This window comes from Augochlora pura, chromosome 4 (assembly GCF_028453695.1).
Source record: "Augochlora pura isolate Apur16 chromosome 4, APUR_v2.2.1, whole genome shotgun sequence".
Taxonomy (NCBI): Eukaryota; Metazoa; Arthropoda; class Insecta; order Hymenoptera; family Halictidae; genus Augochlora; species Augochlora pura.
This window is the reverse complement of record NC_135775.1, coordinates 17198377-17218176: the sequence shown is the minus strand read 5'-3', so window position 1 is coordinate 17218176 and position 19800 is coordinate 17198377. Positions and strand designations below refer to the sequence as shown.

Genomic DNA, 19800 nt, shown 5'->3' with positions numbered 1-19800 from the left:
TTTTTTACATATAAATTGTAATTAAGTCGGTGAAGTTATAAAAGTGTATTTATTATATAATAATAAAGATGTGTATTTATTATATAATAATAAAGATGTGTATTTACCTTCTTGAAACATTGCTGATCCAATGTTCTTAATTAACTATTCGTACAATTCTTCTAAATTTCAATACAATTAGTTTGGTGTTGATTTATTCAAACATTCTTTTAAATTATTACAAAATTGCATATGACATACTATAATATAATAAGAGCATATTTTCGTAAAAAAGCTGTTCCTTTTCCACAAATTCTTTGGAAGATACAAATCTGTATTATCAATGAAGCTAGAAACATGTCGATAACACAGTGTATGTCATCTAAAAAAAATAACATGTTTCATATAGAAACGGAATTTGTTTCGATTTAACTGGATTGTGGATGTAACAATAAATATTTGAATAAATCAATGCAGTTTGTTAAACATTACATATATACAACATGTTCATAATTATTATTATCTAACAAAATGTTTCATACACGTTTATAAAATGTTTTATAGGACATCAAAAACAGTCATCATACAATTAACACATTTTATAATATAGTTAAATTAAATTAATCCGTCGTATTGTTTCATAAATAAGCTTTAAAATATAATTTCACGTGCTATATTACTTATAATTTCAAAAGAGAAAAATAATATAATAAAAATTATCAAAAGGCTAGGGTAATCAAGAATAATCGAGGACTGGGATAAACAATTTGAGTTATAAAATTTATATAACTGTATATCATAGTTTTATTATTTATCACTGCGTTTGATTTATACGAAATAGTAAAACTTCCTAAAATAGAAGATGGTTAGGTTTCTGAGTAAATGAATTATTTCGCACATGTTTAATAATACTGTCTAAGAAATTCAAGTATTATTTTATAAAATAAAGAATTCTAGTTCCGTCTTGTGATATAATTACATTTTTTCTTAAATCTTCAATTATTAAAATAAATTAAAAATTACCAAAGAAAATTAATTTCTTCGAGGAGTCTCGCTGTCTTCCAACATTGTTTGCACCTGTTTAAACGTCTGTAATGTTATACGAAAATACGGGTTATACTTAAGAAGAGAATCCACAGAATTCTTCTATGCAATAAACATTCTCGTAACTTTTACAATGAATAAAATAGTAGATAAAAAAAAAGATAGAAAAAAGAAGTTTAAAGTTGAAAATACAACTTTCTGTTCTTAAATCATATTTCTCAAAAACCGAAAACAAAGAAAAATAGATTTAATGTTGACCAACGTAATAATAACAATCTTCTAATTCCCGTTTTATCGACAACGAAACCGTTTCAGTTTCAGCGGTTTCCGAAAATTGCCACAAGATGGCCGCGGAGCGTGATCGTGCACCTGTGATGACAGCACGTGCTACACCTGAGTGGCGGTCTCGATCTCGGAAAAGTAAGTATAATCGTGTTCTAAAGGTGTTTCCCGGTCCCTCAGGCCTACCTGGCTTCCATCTATTGTCGGGGTAGTCCTGTGCTTTGAATTGTGCGTCGAAAATCGGACGAGTAACAACGTGTTCCAACGAAATCGTCTTATATTTACTCGACGCTCGCACGTGTGCCGCCAATGTTTCCAGAGTAAATTGTGGATTGATAATTAACCTTGGCCGAGACTCGTGCTCGTTGATAGAAGACGCTCGTTTCGAATGTCATGGGAACATTCACGGTAAAAGATTGTCGGCCGTGCAGCCAGATATTTCTTATTAACGCGAGCAGCAGAAGAATCAGATGCGTCTGCGATACTAACCTAACCCTTTGCACTCGTATGTCCGAAGTATGGATGCTTAACGAATCTGTTAAATAGAACGCCATGATATGTTAAATCAATGTTTATCGATACGATACCGTCTAACGAACGGCGTTCCTAGAGGTCGCAGCGTACATATATCACGGTTTTTTTTTAAATTACTTTCAATCTCACGAGTGTACAATCTGAATATGTCGATTCGAATGATAGATTTCGAATATGTGTATCGATTTCGATCTAATCGAAGAAATTAATATGACGGACCGTGGTGTAGGTAAATACTTTGTAGAATTCTTAGGAATAATAGCATTGTTCTCTTTTAGTTTTCGCGCGTGAATCCACATAATACGCGCTCAATTTATTATATTTGCATAATATGTGTATACTTTTTAATCAATGTTCGTAGGACTTATTACATTGATGTAGGAAATCGATATAGTGTCACAGTAATGACATTGTGTTACTTGTCAGGTGTGTTATCATTCTTACTGTGAACTTGTATTTCGATTTAGTTTATGGCTTGTTATTGACTTGATATTATTATTATTATTATTATTTGCAGTTTTCTTTGTTTTTTTTTTAATGTAACCCGTTGTATATATATTTCAATTTAATCCATGTTGTAATTATTTCGTATTCTACTGGATCTCTGTGCGTTGACAGATGCTTTTAATTAGATATCTGTAAATTCCAAAATTTTAGTTCTTTCGATCAGTTTATGAAGAGTCTAAATATATCGGGCAATGTTTGAAGTAAAATGTGACAATAATTAAAGTCTGCTATGTTTCATAAGCGTGAAAGTACAATGTTACGCGTATTCTGTAGACAAAACGAAATTCAGATTGCATGAAGAACATTACCTAGAAAACAAGAAATTGTACTAGAACAACCATTCAATAATACATATGTTTAAATAATTAAATATGAAAATAATTAGTGTTTCGTGTTAAATATACTACCCTGCTTGCGTGTTGTTATTTTTCTTAATTTTTTATAATTAACTAAAATATTTAAATAAACACTTTTACAACCAGATCTAGAAATACAACTGTAGGATCAGGAGATCATTTTCTATTTTATCTTGATGTTAACGATTTAGTATAAATCGAGATAATACAACACATCAATGTTCCCAAAAAGGATATAAAGTATATTTGTGAAGTACATACGTGTTTGTGATTCATTGTTGCGATAGGCTATTTAAGATACTTTTCTTTAATTGCGTTGTAGTTCATAATACTTTGTTATTCGGACTATATATATCTTTCTTACTAAATTCAAGTGAAATAAACAAATAAATATTTTCTCGAAATAAAGAGAAAAACAATTATTAGGAGATTAAGTATTACTGTTGATATAATAATATCGATCCACGAGTTGCTATAACATTTCTACAATCTGAAGTTCCGAGTATACTATTGTCTTCTCTGTAATTAAGACCGATATTATTTCGTTACAGGTGAAGGTGATACGCGGGAGAGGAATGTATCGCTTTATTTTCGGAAGACGTGAAAATGTGAGTACTTCTCAACTTTCAGTTTCTCGGTTAGCATGAATTTTAAGTTTCTTTCAGTATAAATGTATCCCAATGTTGAAATTGAAAACTTTAAGCGACATACAGGGTTCGAATTATTAATAAAATAGGAAAAGTAGGTGCAAACGGATCAGCGGGATTTGATGAATGGGTTATAATGTTAAAAGCTATAAAGAGAAGTCAAAATAATTGATCAATGAAACATGTTTATTAGAAATCTAGTATCATTTCTCTAGGTCTAGAGTAAATATCACAGGTACACGTTTCTCTATCACAAGATCCTCTACTCGATCACGTTACTCTCGTTGACAGTCCCAACGAGAACGTATAGACATTCGAATTTGTGTCAAGCGTAAAACTGATACAGCTGACCGAGGAGATATGTACATATAACAACATTTTCGGCGCGAGGTGAAGTGGCTGCTCTTGCCGGCGCGCGATCCGACGCGGGAAAACCGCCCTTCTGTCAGCTCGTAGAACGCGGTCTCGCACCGAAATCGGCAAAATAAAATTCTCGATAAAAAGTATGAAATAAAGAATAGATATCTCTGTTGAGTGGATTAAAGCTTCAGCCGCTGTTTCGCGAGCGTACCGTTTACATCGAGATCCTACGTTTGTCGACCGTTGACGACGGTCGGGGTTCGTTCGAACAAATTTCTAATATCCGGACGGACATGCAAAAGAATCTCTCTCTCTCTCTCTCTCGCTCCCTCCCGTTAACCAGCCCGCCAAGATCTTTCACTCCGAGTGGTCTTGAGCAAATTCGAAGCAAACAAAATCTTAAGTCTATTTCTCTTCGGATCACGAGTCCGTATTTGCACACCCCATATGCGTAATTACAAAATAATCCTCCGTACAGCTTCTCGAAAACGAGAGCGAGGCTACCCGAGGTTATTTCTTCGCGTTTACGATTTCCCTTGATCGAGGGCGCGTGAGTTCGTTCGCTCGAATCACAGACAAAATTGCAACACCGGTATTCTGCTCCCCGCTTGATGGATACTCGTCGATGGCCCGATCAGGTCGCTTCAGCAATTCCGGAAATTCCGCCGACCGGGTTTCATTACGATTTTTCCCGTCGGTTTCGCTTCAGCTCCTCTACCTATTACCACGGTCTCCAGATCGGCTCGTTGGGTTTAGCGACCTGCAGGAGACCTTGGTGGCCTTGAGACATGCTCTCGATTTCCGTTCGTACGGGAGAGGGTTGGCTGGAGGCCGGTGTCAGAGGCATCGGGTATTCGTCGGAGCTGAGATCGCTGCTCGCGGACGGGGACGATTGCGGCGCGGCCACGTGGATGGTCAAAGGGCCGGTTTTGTCCATGGCGTTCAGCTTGTGGCCCAAGTGGGTCATCAGTTTGGTGCCTAGGGCGACGTCGACGCCGGGAGTGGCGGCGAGGCAGCGGCTGACTTCGTTGGCGCAATGCGTGTATCCGGCTCTGAAGCGATCCGCGTCGATCACCGGATTCGCGGAAAGCCGTTGCTGCCGTTGTAGCTTGTGTAGATGACGCACGGTCAGCTCGAGAATATCAGCCTTCTCGAGCTTGGCCACGTTCTCGCCGTCACCGGCCAGGGCTGTCACCATGAGGTCTTTCAGCTCGTCCAGACACCGGTTGATGCGTGCTCGGCGTTTGCGTTCCAGCATAGGTTTCATCACCTGGAAATTCAAAGTAGGGAACCGTTATAGCGACACGTCGTTCATCTAGTAATCGAATATTAGGAAAGAGAAAAGAACCGACTCGATGTTGAAACAAAAGAGAACTCGTTTTTAAAAAGAGTCACCGTTGCTGAAGCAACAAGTGGTTTATGTCAAGGAAATTTGAACGGAAGTTAAGCGACGCTTACCTTTCTGTACTGATATGTCCTGGAGATCGGTTGCTCCTGTCCGTCAACGATCATTATCTGCTCGTGCATCTGCATGGTTGTTAATCCTTGAATTTCGCTTATCTTCACACACCGATAACGACGAACTTCACTTATCGCGACAATAATATCACACTTGTCGTTCAATGTCCTTTATCGTCGCACAGGTCTTTGCGTATACAGTTTTTCGAAAACCGTTTGAAGGCTGTTTTCACTGAAATTCTCTCGGAACGTATCGACTCGTATCTCGGACGCGTCTCCTGTTCGAACTCGCTGAGCGATCACAGTGATTGTGGTGGCTGTCGGCTGTGGCTGAAGCTTATATAGTCAAGGGCCCTTCAGCAGGGTGGGGCAAGGGGCTGCAGTCAGGGTCCCTAGTGGGGGACAGGCCTTCCGTGGGAACGGTCCGTAGAGGTTGGTTCCCAAGCAAGCACACCACCTGTAAGCGGCAGCTGCCAGACACGCGCCCACACCAAGCCATCGTCACCGTTTCTTTGTCCTCGTTGCACCTACCGTTTGAACCCGTATTTCCTACCTCCTCTGATCCTCCTCGGTTAGTCGTGCCACGGTATGCACGGCTTAACGTGCTTCTCTTTCTCTCTTTGCTCCTTTCGGCTTGCTATTTCACGAACGTGCGCTCATACGGAAGGACCCGATATCGTCGTCCTTTCCTTCGTTCAAGCTGCCGGCGGAGCGACGGAGAAACGTTCCGACGGATCAAAGGCAGAGGGAGAGAGTGGCGGCGGAGGGGAAGGACGGGGGATCGCGGCTCCCTCGTTCCACCTAGTCTTCCTCCTTTTTCCATTCTAGTACCCGAAGAGGGTACTCGTGCTACATCTTCTTATCGAGATCGCGTCTCCGTCTCGCCGGTTTGCGGGCCGATCGGCCCGTCCTTGTCCGAACAGCAGCCCGGTGGAGCGTGCTAGGCACAAGTCCAGCGTTCTCTCGATTGCAATCCCGCTAGTTACACGTTACTGAATCACGGTACGTGTGTCTATGCTACCAAGCCACCGCGAAACGATACACCGTGCCCGCCGCTGCGTTGATCGCACGCCGCCCCGCTTCCTCCCGTCTCCTGTCGCTTCCTCTCCGTAATTGATCAATCATTTTCTGCACGTATTAACTGTCGCGTGAGAAACCCGCTGTAGACACGAAGACAAATATCGCGCGATAAAACCTGACGTTCTGAAAAGGATGTGATGAATCGTCTAATACTGTTGTCGCGTGGGCGCGACGGGAACGTTACCGAACTTTGTAATTAGTCGCCGTTTGAACGCCGTTCGAAAGCCGTGCGTAATTACACGCGGTTACCCAACGAAGCCTACCACAATACCTGCTCGAGTCGTCTTTGTCTTTCCCTTTATTTCTCTGGAATCGTGTTCTATGGTTTCTGACGCTGGAACTACCGAACACGTCCAAGCGACGGGTCCTTTTGTTTTACGATTATCCGACGTCATAAAAATTCGGTCGAGAGAAATACGATTATCGGACTGCGGATCTTTGGGTAAAACCTAAAAACCTTCTCCATCGATTATACAAAATAGAAGCTATTTTCTTTTATGATATTGATACAGTGAAAATAAGGTAACACTATTTTAAAATTCTTCTTGTGTTTTCAATACTCTATGTTTCGTGTATCCATTTTTGGTTTACATAGACAATATCGACAAGTCAACGTTTATTTATATATCTTGTTGCAATAAAAAAGGCGTTTTGATGGTTCTATTAAGTATATTTTAGCGATCGATAGTTTGTGCAAAATATAGAATGTTGTCAATAGTAAATATTGTCATAAATAAATATAATCAATAAAGATTGAATTAGTTGCATCAGAAATTGAAAACAGTTATAATAACGGTTTCTTAACTGTTACAAGGAATATCGTTTTGGGCTGATCGGTATCGATTCTTCAGAAACAATGTAGTATTGGTTCCATAAATGTCGTTTTTCTGTTCTCGGTATCGGTTCAGTGTGATCGATAAAACCACTTGGCGCCCACCGTCGTTTATTGCCGGCAATACAAACTGTAACAAAGACGTGGGATCATACCATGCGTATCTTCGAACCTGGCGAGGTTTATACCTTTAGTACCGAAGGGAAATCCATTGTATTTATTACGCGAAACAGTACTGCAACCGAAATGCACAGTCGAAACTCGGGACCCGAAAAGTAGCAGGTATAATCGAAAAGTCAAAGGAACAGAATTGAAACCGGTGTACATATATACATATATAATTATAATTTATACGGTGTGTATATATAATTTTAATGCAAACATTTGATTTAAAGTAAGATAACAAATAATTATTGTAAATAATTCGACTGTTTCAAATACTTTCTTTCACAAATTGTTTTCAAATAATTTGTCATTTCCATTATTCGTTTAAATAAAATAACAAATAATTTAAAACGACACTAAACCTACCGTAACGGTTGAAATGATCGGTTTATTATTTTAACTTCTAGAACTGTTAAAATTATAATTTTTGATTGAATAAATTTCTTCTGTCAGACACACGTTGAAATAAAAATAGCAAGATGTTTAAGTAAATTTAATCTTACGTTTTTCGTAAAGTAACACATGTCTGACACGTTTAGGGCTCTGTTAGCTACACTGTTTCATTTCTTGTTAACTTTTTATATTACTTAACTTAATTATTATATTTATCAGAAGATTAAGAACGAAAATAGGTAATTAACGCAGCTTCGGAAGAAATCGTAGCGCAAGGGATGAATGTATGAAATATCGGTATATTAAAATATCGTCAACATTTTGATATTACGAATATCTGTCGACAATTGTTGGTCAAACTAATCAGTAGCATTGGGCTCTTCGAAAAGAATTATTACACGCTGAAACGCGAGTCGGGCGGTGCGGTTGCTTTTTGGATTTGTTCGGCCGGCAGTAAATACGACGATCCATTAAAATTCATTTCCCCGGCGACTCGAACGTCTCATCACCGGTTAATCTGATTTTTGCCTGCAATTTAAGTTGGCGCGGCACCGCGATCACAAGTGGCCGCCATCAAAAAATCATTTTTACGCGACAAAGTAACCCAGCGCTTGCAGTTCGGTCGCGGACCACTGATTTGTAACATTAACGGGCGCGAACGGCAAAAAGCTCGCCATCGGCCTGATCGACGGATTGCTACCGAAAATTGGTTGAAAGTGGTCCTCGCAGATGATACCACTGTAACCGGAGATTCGTCTCGTGAGCGCTCACGCTGAAGCGTTCACCGATTCGTGTAGTCATCGTCCCGAATGAATATCTCTGCACGCTCCACGTGTACATCCTGCTTGGATGCTGGAGCACTTCCAGATACTAATTTCGCCGAGGCTTTTGCTGAATTATATCCTTGGTACCCCCCGTCCAATCCTTCTCTATCCTCATTTTCTGTCGGCATTCCTTTTTTTCACCTTATTCCTCCTTTTTCCCGGCGTGGCGTTTCTTTCTTTTTTTTTTCTTTTTTTTGTTGCGGCTCGCTTCCTCCTGCCAACTACCTCGCTTATTCCGTCGCGAGTCCGGTACTTAAACATCGTTCGCACCGAATAATTACGCACGCTAGTTTCATCCTTCTTCCCCTGTGTTAGTCCTCGCTCGACCAGTCGCCCTCTTCTTGCTACCGCAACTTTACGAGCCATCCTTCGTCTTCTTCGTCCGGCTTCTTCTTGCTTCTGTTCTTCTTACGCTCGTATTCTTCCTCTTGTCCATACCTTCCTCGACTTCCTCTTTTTTTCGATGCTCCTCCGAGCAGACCAATTGCACGTGTCCCTAACGACGCCGGCATCTCCGTGGAACTTACGTGATGCCGAGATAACGCGTAACTCCAATCTGTCGTTTTTGCCTTATTTCATCCGCCGCGCGCTGTGTCGAATGCCCGTCCCATCGATTCAGTTTTTAAGGAAATAAGTTATTAACCGAGCGCGCCCCGGTTCTTCGCCGCCGCGTATTGGCCCCGGCGCGATAGTTTCTTTGAATCGCACACGAAATTGCGATTACTTAGTCTTAGCCGAGCGCTCCTACTTCTGCGTACTTGAACGCTGTAATTAACCGTTCAAGCTGCACCGATCTTTACACGAATCCGTCGAACACGTCGAGCCGTATTCGCGGAAATCTATTCGTTATTTCTTGATCGTTTCATTCGCATCGTTCAAACATTATTTGCACACGAATCGTATGATTCGCGTGTTTACGTTTCGTAGGGTTTGTGTCGTTTTATTCGGATTAGGAGATTGTTCCAATTACAATAGAAATGGCGAGACTGTCCAGAAAACATCCAAGAGAGTCATTCCAAATTTCGAGCGAAGAAATTTTGCAGAATTTTGATCCGCAGCGTTGAGATCGATAATTGAAGTTTTCAATCAACTGTACTTGAAACCTTTACGCGCTTTATCGGGGTTTAAAGAAAATTAAACTGGCTTAATTTGCAACCTTATAATATTGTTTTATATTGCAAAAATATCAAAAATTAGCTCCCGTATTTTACAAGCATTAAGAAGTTGAAATTTTTATTCGACGGCTATGAAAATGATAGATCAAAGTTTACTTAAAATTGTATCAATAATATCAAATTTTACTTAATTCTAAAAGCTTTATTTACAATCTATTGTAGCACAATAATTGACACACTTACCTTAAATGACGCGACGCAAGAAACATTATTATGTCAATGAACATAGCTATGAATGAAATTCTACAGCAAAGGGTTAACGGCGTTCTCGATAAATCGCTAAGGTATCGATAATGTTAAATAATTTCGCCAGTAATCGATAGTCGCGTCTCTGCGAATAGAATATCAGGATCTGGTTCGAACAAAACACGAAAACAGGGAGAGAACTCGGCGGAGGACGGTTTTGCGAAGCCTCCGGTCCGTGTAATAGCAAGCAACATTGCTGGCATAATAAAGGGACAGGGGTTCGCGACGGGGAGTCAAATGTGGCGCACGGGTCGATTGACGCGGACTCGATTCTTCTTGTTAAACGTTGAAATGTCGAGTCCCACGAAGTTCAGGCGACAGTGATAAATCGAATCGGAAATGCAGCTTCTTCGTCCGCGAACGTTTTAGCAGGCTGCGAAGCGGCTGAACGAGAAATCTGTCTAGAGTTTCGTTGACTTTCCGTCTTCTTAATTAAATATCCCCTTATTTCCGTCGGATTATTATTAGTTTTTGTTGTCCATTCTTCGTTTAATTACTGGTTCTACTCGAGCTCATTATAATAAAATGATGAACTGGAACATCCTGCGTTGATCGGGTTTTACGATCGCGTTACGATATTAATTTCATTAGCTGCTTCCAGGTTTTTTTTCCACCGCAGAACCAGATCGTCGAGTTTTCCTACCGATGCCTCCGTTTATTTTATGGAAAATATTTTAAATCTGGATTGCTATATTAAAGCATTCTGACAGCTCGACCCTTGCACGGTGTTCAACTATTATTATTATATATTGTTCGGTCATAAATTGATCTTGATAAATTGATGACTCTTATTCGAGTTTTATTCGGGTCTCATTCGAGTCTTGTCTCATGACTTTAATATATTTCATGCAAAACGAGAAATGTACCAAAAGAAGACTCGAAGACTTAGTTCATATTTTAATATATTTATTGTAAATTAAATATAATAACTGTTTACCTTGTTAAATATTATGTTATTTACTGAACAATAAGATTTTACTATATTTATTCAATTTTTACTGTAATTAATTACTTATAATATAGTAGCCAATTACTGTATTTATTAAGATTATATATTTATTCAATTTCGACGTTCAAATTATATTTATCGATGTAAAATTTCTTCCAAATTAAATTTTACCAAATGCTTACAAACATTAAAATATAATTTGAATAAATTTCATCATTTATATTCATCATTTATATTAAATAGAAGTTGAAGAGAAATGTGACATCAATAAAATATGGTTTTAAGGTAAAGGTAGACATAAATTAAATTTTATTAAACGCTTATAGGACACTAAAATATAACCTGACATGATTGTTTGTAAAATTATATAGAAATTTAATCTGTACTAATAGCTTAACAGTTAAAGGAAAAACGTTGAAAGCACATGATATACAGATTTTCTATATTATGTTCGAAATCTTCGTGACGAGTCAATCTGATATTAAACTGCAAGGGGTTAATGCTCGGTTGTTCCGGTGTTAAGGTAACACAATCCGCTAAGGTAGATTGCTGATACATCAACGCACAGCGAGCAGCAGCTACGCTCGATAAACGTCGAAAGTTTTGGAGAAACGTTTCAAGCCGGCGCGACACGCGAAGTCGTAGAATAATATCCCACGAGGACCATCTCGATCAGTGACACGCCACTGGAGCCGAGTTGATTGCTGAAACAAACCTAATGCGGCCACGTGTCGGCTCGATTTCAAGTCAGCTTCCTCTCACGTGCCGCTCATTGTTCCCTGTTTTTGCACGTTCTAGCCGAGGCTGTACCATAGACTTCCGAGAGCGCGCGCCGCCGGATAATATAAACTTAATTCGGCCCAGCGATTAGTCGACGTGCACGTGGCTACACGCGCCGCGCGATCTTTCTACGCTACATCCGCACGTGCTGGAGGCTGCGGTAGCGCGGCTCGCGTAGATTAATGCACTGTATATTAACCGGAAGAGAGTGCAGTCAGGGGACCCGCGACTGATGAATTACATCACCGTACTCCCGGTACAAATGTGCCCCTTTTGAAAATATTAACGGCCCGTCCACCAGACAAATGATAGAACCGTGCCGCGGGAACAGCCTCCGTTTCCTACTTTTTATTCTTCTTACCTGATCAACCGTGTCCGCGCGGGAACGAGATTATTTGTTACGGAATAATCTGGTTAAGAGCTGCTGGAGTGCTCGGAATGTTTTCTGCTCTCGCATTCCGGCGCGTCTCGTTTCTCGGTACATTATTCATTAGATCATCATATTTTTCTATGGTCAAGATATATACGAGAGTAACGTGTCGGTGAACTTTATTTGTCCTTATTGAAACGAACCATCGCGTCGGCTACCATTTATTATAATTTCGATACTAATTTGTTACGTTCTTCTAAAGATATCATTGAAAAGAGAACGTGTAGCTTTTTAAATAATGTGGCGGAGAAAAAATATTTTACTCAATAAATCTTTAAAATTGTTTATGCACTCTAGTTTCGTTTCATTTGTGAGCATCTAATTCAACTGTTAAAGGTTCCAGTCTTAATTATTCATAAATGACTTTGAATATTAGTTGTATCGGGTTGAAATAGAAATTTTTAAGTATTTGTTTGGCCGCGGTTGTTTTGCGTTCACCATAGAATTTAATAGATCACGTGAGTACTACTGAAATCATGTCAAGCAGTGGAAAATACTCTTGTATCAGTTTCAGCTTACTAAAATTATTTAAAGAAATAAATGTAGCTCCTGTATCATACAATTAACACTGACTATTTTTATTCTGCGAAAAAATCCACCATCTAGCAGTTTTATATAAATAAATATCCGTAATTATACGCATATACAATAATTCATGTAACTCATGATTTTAACTAGATTTAAGTAATATTAATTTTTAAAACTAGGTTCCGAAATTTATTTTTACTGTAATACATTGCGTCGACTGAATATTACTAGGCTTTTTAAAATACAAAAGAGTTATACTAACTTTTATAAGAACAAAGTACCTAAATTGATTTAGATTAATCGCTATTTTTATCTTTTAAATAAATAAGTAAATAATAGTAGGACGTAAAACATAAGAAAAAGTAACAATTCCTTTTTTTCATTAGTAATGAATCACGAGGTATTTCGTGGTTGGCAGCGATTGGGTTAATCTCGTATCGCGCGAGCCACCGGATAAATAAAATCGCTCGAAACGCGCAATTTCGATTCGCGATGCACATGGCGCGTGAAAATGTTCTCATAGCCATGACTCCGCGAGTTTACCAAGTCCGCTGGGGTATCGTTTATTCCGACACGGGGCAAAATAGGGAGACTTATTAGCGAGTACATCAGCTGTTGGAGAACATATGTCGCGAGCCGTTTGGCTCGTGCCAACGAAATCGTGAACCCGTCCTCCCCTATCTACATAGAGTATCAGCAGCCCCCCCCCCCCCCCCCCCCGGGGGACATTGGTTCGCACGCGTCGATTTCCGCGTGCGCGTACTTAATATACGAGGGCTGTTCCAGAGATAACACCACCGGACGCTTATATTAACTCGGCCGCCCTCCCCGTGAGAACCTTTTTATCTCCGTAGAAACTGTTGCCTAATTCGACATTGCACGAACCTTCGCCGACCCACGTGTTTGTACTGCGCCCCCGATGCACGGGATCCCCGAAAAGTTCTGCCGCGGAACGATTATTTCAGGAACAATGTACTTTGGCAAATAGGCTGGAGGACACTGGGGTAACTCGATACATTTCTCGTATTTTGATTTGCGCGATTTTCACTTGCGATAATTATTGTTGGCCTTTTATTTAGGAATAACACGTGGGTTGTTTTCTTTTCTAAAATTTTTATTTGCTTAATGTTTACAGTACTTACAGCGGGGGCAAATGAAAATACTAAGGACTACCTTATAGTGACGAGATTTATAATGTTAGGTCTTATATTTCGTTCGTCGTTTTATGTTGATATTAATGGCGATGTCGTGATATAGTTAATTCGAAGTTCGTATCTAAGGATTAGTCTTGTTGTTCTATAGTTTGGTTACGGATGAAAAAAAGAAGAAATCGAAATAAGTATTTATAGTATGGCTAGTTTTTGAGCGTGGGTGTGGAGATATAGTTCGTATTTATGAAGTAGTCTGGTTTTTTATTTGTATAGATTTTCTTCTATAGAGTTCTTTATGGATTATTCTTACTATTTATTGCCTTCAATTTTTTTATCGCCGCAGGTACGATGGTATTATTTCTTTCTTAAATTATTTCAGAAAATTTGTATACAATAAACTTATTTTTAATGTAAAAATAAGTTGTATAGATCTAAGTCACAATAATATCCTTACTCGCAGTAAACATTTTGGAATAATATAAAATTCTAGACAATTCTTACAAATATATAGCCTGCCAAAACCTTAAATATAATTAATAATACCTTCACTTCTCGTAAACTTACGTAGTAAATTTATTACATAGTAAAAGAAGTTCTAGAAATAAGGTGATTGTTCAAATACTTACTGTTTTTAGTACTGCTAAATCTTCTCGCTGGCCCTATTTTCAAATCCCTGCCATAAATGGCTAAAATCCGCAGCCGGCTTGTAAAAGTGGTATCTTTGAAATGATATAGTTTCGTTTCATGCAATCCCTATATTACCTGCCCGATTCAAGAAAATTCTCCGACCGTAGAGGGTTACAATCGGACAGAAATCCCTGTCAATAAAATTTGGTCGCTGCTTGGGACACACCGTTAATGCATGTATCCGTGTTAGGTGCAACGGCTCGAGTTTGTTATGCAACACGGAGTTTTTCGAGCCGCTGTCCGTATAAAATATATTGAGAGAAATTATACGTATCGGGCGTTGGAACGACAGGTAATCGGGACCTTTTCAGAAAAAGACCACATAAAGTTAGCCTTAAGGAATAGAAGAAATACCCGCGTAGACGTTATGGCGGGTCATAAAGGGATTACCGGCGTCGTCACCGTGCTAGTTATGGCATCGTAAACTTCGCATTGTATGGGTAGGCTTTTGGGTCTTATTGTTTGCCGTTCTGGCCCCAGGTAGGTCCCGCGTCATTAATTTTCCTTTCGTTGCTCCGAGGTTTATTAAAGAGACGGTTCCGCAAGAACGGTAATAATGATCAACCCCCTAAATTTGTCAAGTATTAGAAATGCTTGTGTAACTCGAAGTCAGGAACTAGCTATCTCTGCGCATAAATTGGCGAATTTTAACTCCTTACGGTCCAACATGGATATGTTGATTGCAAATACGTTGTCATCTCTAATTGTTATTCATAACCGGAAGCAATTGCCATTATCTATAACAGTTAGTCGTCACTAAAAACAATATACGTCATCCGTCATCGTTATCTGTAACCAAAATGATTACAATAATTTGTAACTATTAGTTAACAACCACAAGACATAAAAGTTCATTATTACTAGTCAGTGCATTATTTTCAATCTTCTTTAAAATACAATGGTGATTTTATACGAATAAAGATTAACATGTTCGTTCGATAATTTTTTGGTCCATATAAAAACATCCTAACTTGTCAAAAATCATATATTTTTCAATGAAATTTTGGAAAATGATATAAAACAAATTTATCTTTATTGGAATTGTCTCTGTTTGGTAAAAATTAAAATTTAATTTATTTAGAATTAAAGGTAGACGAATATGTATTAATTTTCAAACATTATATAACATATTAATAGTAATAATCACTTATATTGTGTTGAGAAATATCGATATCTGCCTATTTCTGATTTCGTTTATAAAAATACGCACTCCAGATTCACTGTAGAGCGCGAGGAACAATGGCAGAACAGAGATGCCGCGTATGCGAAATATCGGGAAGTGCCTCGGTGTCGGCGGAAAATTGGCGTTCAGAAACGATAAAATTTGCATGCCGTGTCGTTCTCCCAACACAAACACCACGGGGACCTTCTGACCTACTGCACGAGCAGAGTAACCACGAGGAGCGCGAGGAGGAGAGGGCGAAGAAGTGAGAGCATTCTCACGGAATGTCGAGTTGGTGTTCACCTGGCGGCGGCGTGTGCACGCACCGTGTGCACTTCGCCCTATTTAAATGCCTTTTCTACCTTTCCTCTTTTTTAATTGAATGCTACGTCGTAGCACGTGCTCACAATACCGACACACGTCGTCGCTTCCGTGTACACACGACCTCGCCCCGTATCCTTGGGATCTTCCGGTAAAGCTGGACTGCTTAGCTTCCTGCAACTTTCGACCTCTACCGGTCTCCTTCCACCTCCCATTCTTGTTCTTTTTTTTTTTGTCAATTCAACTACTAATCCCGCGGGGCTACCGAACAGCCCTTATTTACACGGGAACCTCAATTAGCGTTCTTTGATTGCGGCGTCGCACAGCCTTCGATCCATACGATTAAGATAAAAAAAAATCTCAAACGAGTGACATCGAAAAAGTTTACGCGTTGCAAAATAGTAACAGCAAAATGCTGATCGTAAACGCGCCCGCAGTTTGTAGACAAAATTTCAAATTATATATCGATGCAAGAGTTCAATGCATCGCAGTCAATATTTTATCAATACATACATTTTGTATCTTTTTATAGACTATTTTATGAATTGATACTCTAATCTGGATCTTATAAGGTTAATTCGGTACCATAGAAAGTTAAATCTTAATAGAATCGTCTGTTGTTGATACTGAAATTTTTCTAATTTCTTTAAATTAGCAAAAATAATTCTTTCAATTTGCAAATTTTGCAGGTACAATTTAGAGCAATAAAACAATTTTAACTCAGAAATAGAGAGTCCAGTATTGGAAGAAGAAATACATTTTTATTTAACTCTTGTTTTATACGATTGCTGAAGATAATTTTCATTTTGTATAACGCCCTTTAATAATATATAAAATATTAATAAAATAATATATAAATACATAATAGTAGAAGAATCTAAGAGTATTGTTCCATTATGTTCAATCGGCTAAAAGTATTCAGAGAAGAAATACATTTTTATATTAATCGTTCTTTTATATCAACGCTGCGGACAATTTTCATTTTGCATAAAAATCATCAATCCATTAAATACAGACCGGCGTAGACATTCGAAGAATTTAAGAATATTGTTGAATTATTATCAACTGATTAAAATGATTAACAGAAGAGATACATTTCTATTCAACTCTTCTACAATATTATAAAATCACTGCAGACAACGTTTATTTTGCATAAAGATTCACAGTCTATTAATGCCGTTCTTGCTTTACTTTCATCGTTAAATTTTTCTCAATCGTCAAATTAAAAATTTCCCTCACGCTGCCCTCTTTCTCTTGGAATGAAAAATTTGCATAAAGATTAAACATTAGAGGTTGTTTGAATAGACAGCGTGGATTGATCGGTGTCACGGTGCGCCGTGACCAGAGTAAAATCGACAAACGATCCTGCCGGTTGGGTTTGCATCTTGGAAGCAGAAGGGGCCGGCCCCGATAGGACCCCAAAGGCGTTCTTTATAGGGTCTTAGGTTCAAGATTGCGCACGTGCTCGGTTTTCCCACGCGTATAGCACGCAGCCGGTCTGCTGCTCGCCGAGGGGTGAACGCCGAGGCTGGAAAGGGGCAGGGGGCATTGTGTCGAACACGGGCCTGAGACATTCGAAATTAAAGGTCTGCCCACTTTCGTCTTTCTCCTTTCTTCCCACGGCAAATGATAACCACTACAAATTGCCGGTAGCGGGAATAAAAGGGACCAATTCCGGGAGATCGTTCGCTCGTTTCCCGTTCTCGCAAATCAAGTCGTTTTACAGGAACGATTACAGCTTCCCTTTTGCGCTAGACACGTGTTCTTCGGTTTTCAATACTACCGCTCGTATAGGTGTCTGTTTATTTCTTGTTTCGTCGTCGACGATTTAGATCGTATGCACGTGCAATGCGTTAAAGTGTCCATGTAAAAGTTGTTCAAGGAAATCATTGTATTCCCAGCCTGAAAAATACTGCAAACTAATTGAATAATAAAAACACAATGGCATTGGTTTCAATTTAGATTCTATAGTTTTTAATAATTATATCAAACTCATAGGATAAACTTTGTGTTTAGTGTGTATTAAATTACTTAGTATTTACTAAAGTATTTAATTACTTAGATTTTGTTATTTTACTTACCGTTTCATGTAATCCTATAATGCCATTATCCGTATTTATAAAAATTAATATTCCCGTACAGTTGTGATCTGCAAGAACACCTACGAATAAATGCTCTTTTATTCTTTTTATTCTAATATCTTTGTTAACCCCCTCGTATTAATTTTTCTCGCATTTTCTTTCATCTTCCACATTCATTTTCGTACAGTGACTTATTTAACATTGTTTAATATGTTTTGTCTTGAACAGATTTTCCTGTATTTTATTTATATCTACGTTTACATGCTTTCATCCTTAGATTGTGCTAACAAGATGAATTTTCTTTCAATTTAGTAGAAGTGAATAATATCCGTATTTAAATCTTCATCAAGCGAAATCTTCATCACGAGTCCGACTTGTTACAATGCTCGCGGTTAACACGTTCTGTGCCACATGTACCGCCGATGGTACACGTTAAACATTTCATTCGAACCGTGTGTACCATCGGTCGTACTCGCTTACATATTTATTTAATGCGTCCAGCAGACATGTCTCGCAATAACTTTGAGATCGAAGAATATACAGGGTGTTCATTTAAACGCGTTCAAACTAAATATCTCGAAATCAGCACATATCAGGAAAAAATGTTAAACAAAAATGTTCATTTTTTTTTTCCACGTAGAATAAAAGTCTGCGAATAAAAGTCTAGTACGCAGACTAAATACGTGTACGCTTAGTTTTCTTAAAATTATAATTATTCTAAATGTAAAGACAATAATAATCAGGTGAAAAACTATTCGCTGCAGAATACTGAAAAAACCTCATCGAATAAAATGAAATGGATGATAAATAAAGAAAAAAATTAAATAGATTGTTCCCCACTATAAAATTTCATCCCCGAAGAGATAAATAAAATTACCCTCAAGAGAACGTTCAAAGTGTTACTTGAAGTCGAGTAATTTTTACATTTAACATTTTTCTTGAAAATGTATGGTAAAACGCAGTATGAATAAAGCAAGTAGATTTGCTTAGCAATTAAATACGTAATAATTAACGATTGCATGTAACATATCAATCTTCAGTGAAATCATCAAATAGCTGGAGTGAAACGTCGAGCAAAAATGACTCAGCACGGAACGTGTTGAAGAAAGAAGTTACGGCAGACTTCGGGATGGCACATTTAAACATGAATAACGGCTGCGACACGGATCGTCCTCGGAAGAAAGTCCGGTCGCCTATTCGATGGCGGAGAGATTAGGGAGGATTTTTCTTGTTTGACGTTGGTCGTGGCCGGCCATTCGAAAATGCGCCCGGGGACCACCTACGCCGCGAATATCCACGGGCACGGTTGATAGACGTGGCCGTTTCTTACCCCGAAATTCCATCGGCGCTGACTCATGCTTCTCGTAGTATCCGTCGGAATTGAGACGGGGCCCTATAAGGAAGTGAATCGCTACGGCTAACTGAAAACGACGAATGCGCGCCACCGCGTGCTACCATCGCGTTCGTACGCGCGTTTTACATGGTTCATGGCGGCAATTCGCTGCTTTATTGCCGATCTGCACTCTTTCGGACGAAGCTGCTAATGTAGTCCGATGAGTATCGCCGGAGATATTTACCTGCTCGTGAACGCGATTAACTCGCCTTATCGTCTCCCCCCGTGTACGCCTTCTCGATTCGCGCTTGGCCTCACCGTATTGTTAATAACGTCCACACCCGCGGCGTCGTTTAAAATCGGGAGCAAATTTCCGGCACTCTCGAAGCTAAAAGAAGAGATCCGACGACGGCTTCGCCCGACTCCGGAGTCGAAAATCTCGTTTAATCGCGGGGAAAACAAAGTACCGTTTGCAAAAGCAGTAAATACGATCGCA

General features: G+C 39.0%; 2 protein-coding genes across 2 annotated transcripts in view; one reads left to right on the top strand and one right to left on the bottom strand.

Annotated features, from left to right (window-relative positions):
• The first annotated feature begins 1654 nt into the window (after positions 1–1654).
• The window catches only part of LOC144469140 (uncharacterized), a 144635-nt gene continuing 126489 nt past the window's right edge, over positions 1655–19800 (top strand). The window contains exons 1-2 of the mRNA XM_078179087.1: positions 1655–1713; positions 3254–3310. Coding sequence (XP_078035213.1) covers positions 1699–1713; positions 3254–3310 — 72 coding nt within the window. The 5' untranslated portion in view covers positions 1655–1698. The remainder of the gene's footprint in view (positions 1714–3253; positions 3311–19800) is intronic.
• LOC144468647 (enhancer of split m7 protein) lies at positions 3571–5421 on the bottom strand. The gene is made up of 2 exons (XM_078178263.1): positions 5168–5421; positions 3571–4979 (listed from the first exon to the last, which is right to left on the bottom strand). The coding sequence occupies exons 1-2, from the start codon at positions 5240–5242 to the stop codon at positions 4431–4433; spliced, it is 624 nt and encodes a 207-aa protein (XP_078034389.1). The 5' UTR covers positions 5243–5421; the 3' UTR covers positions 3571–4430.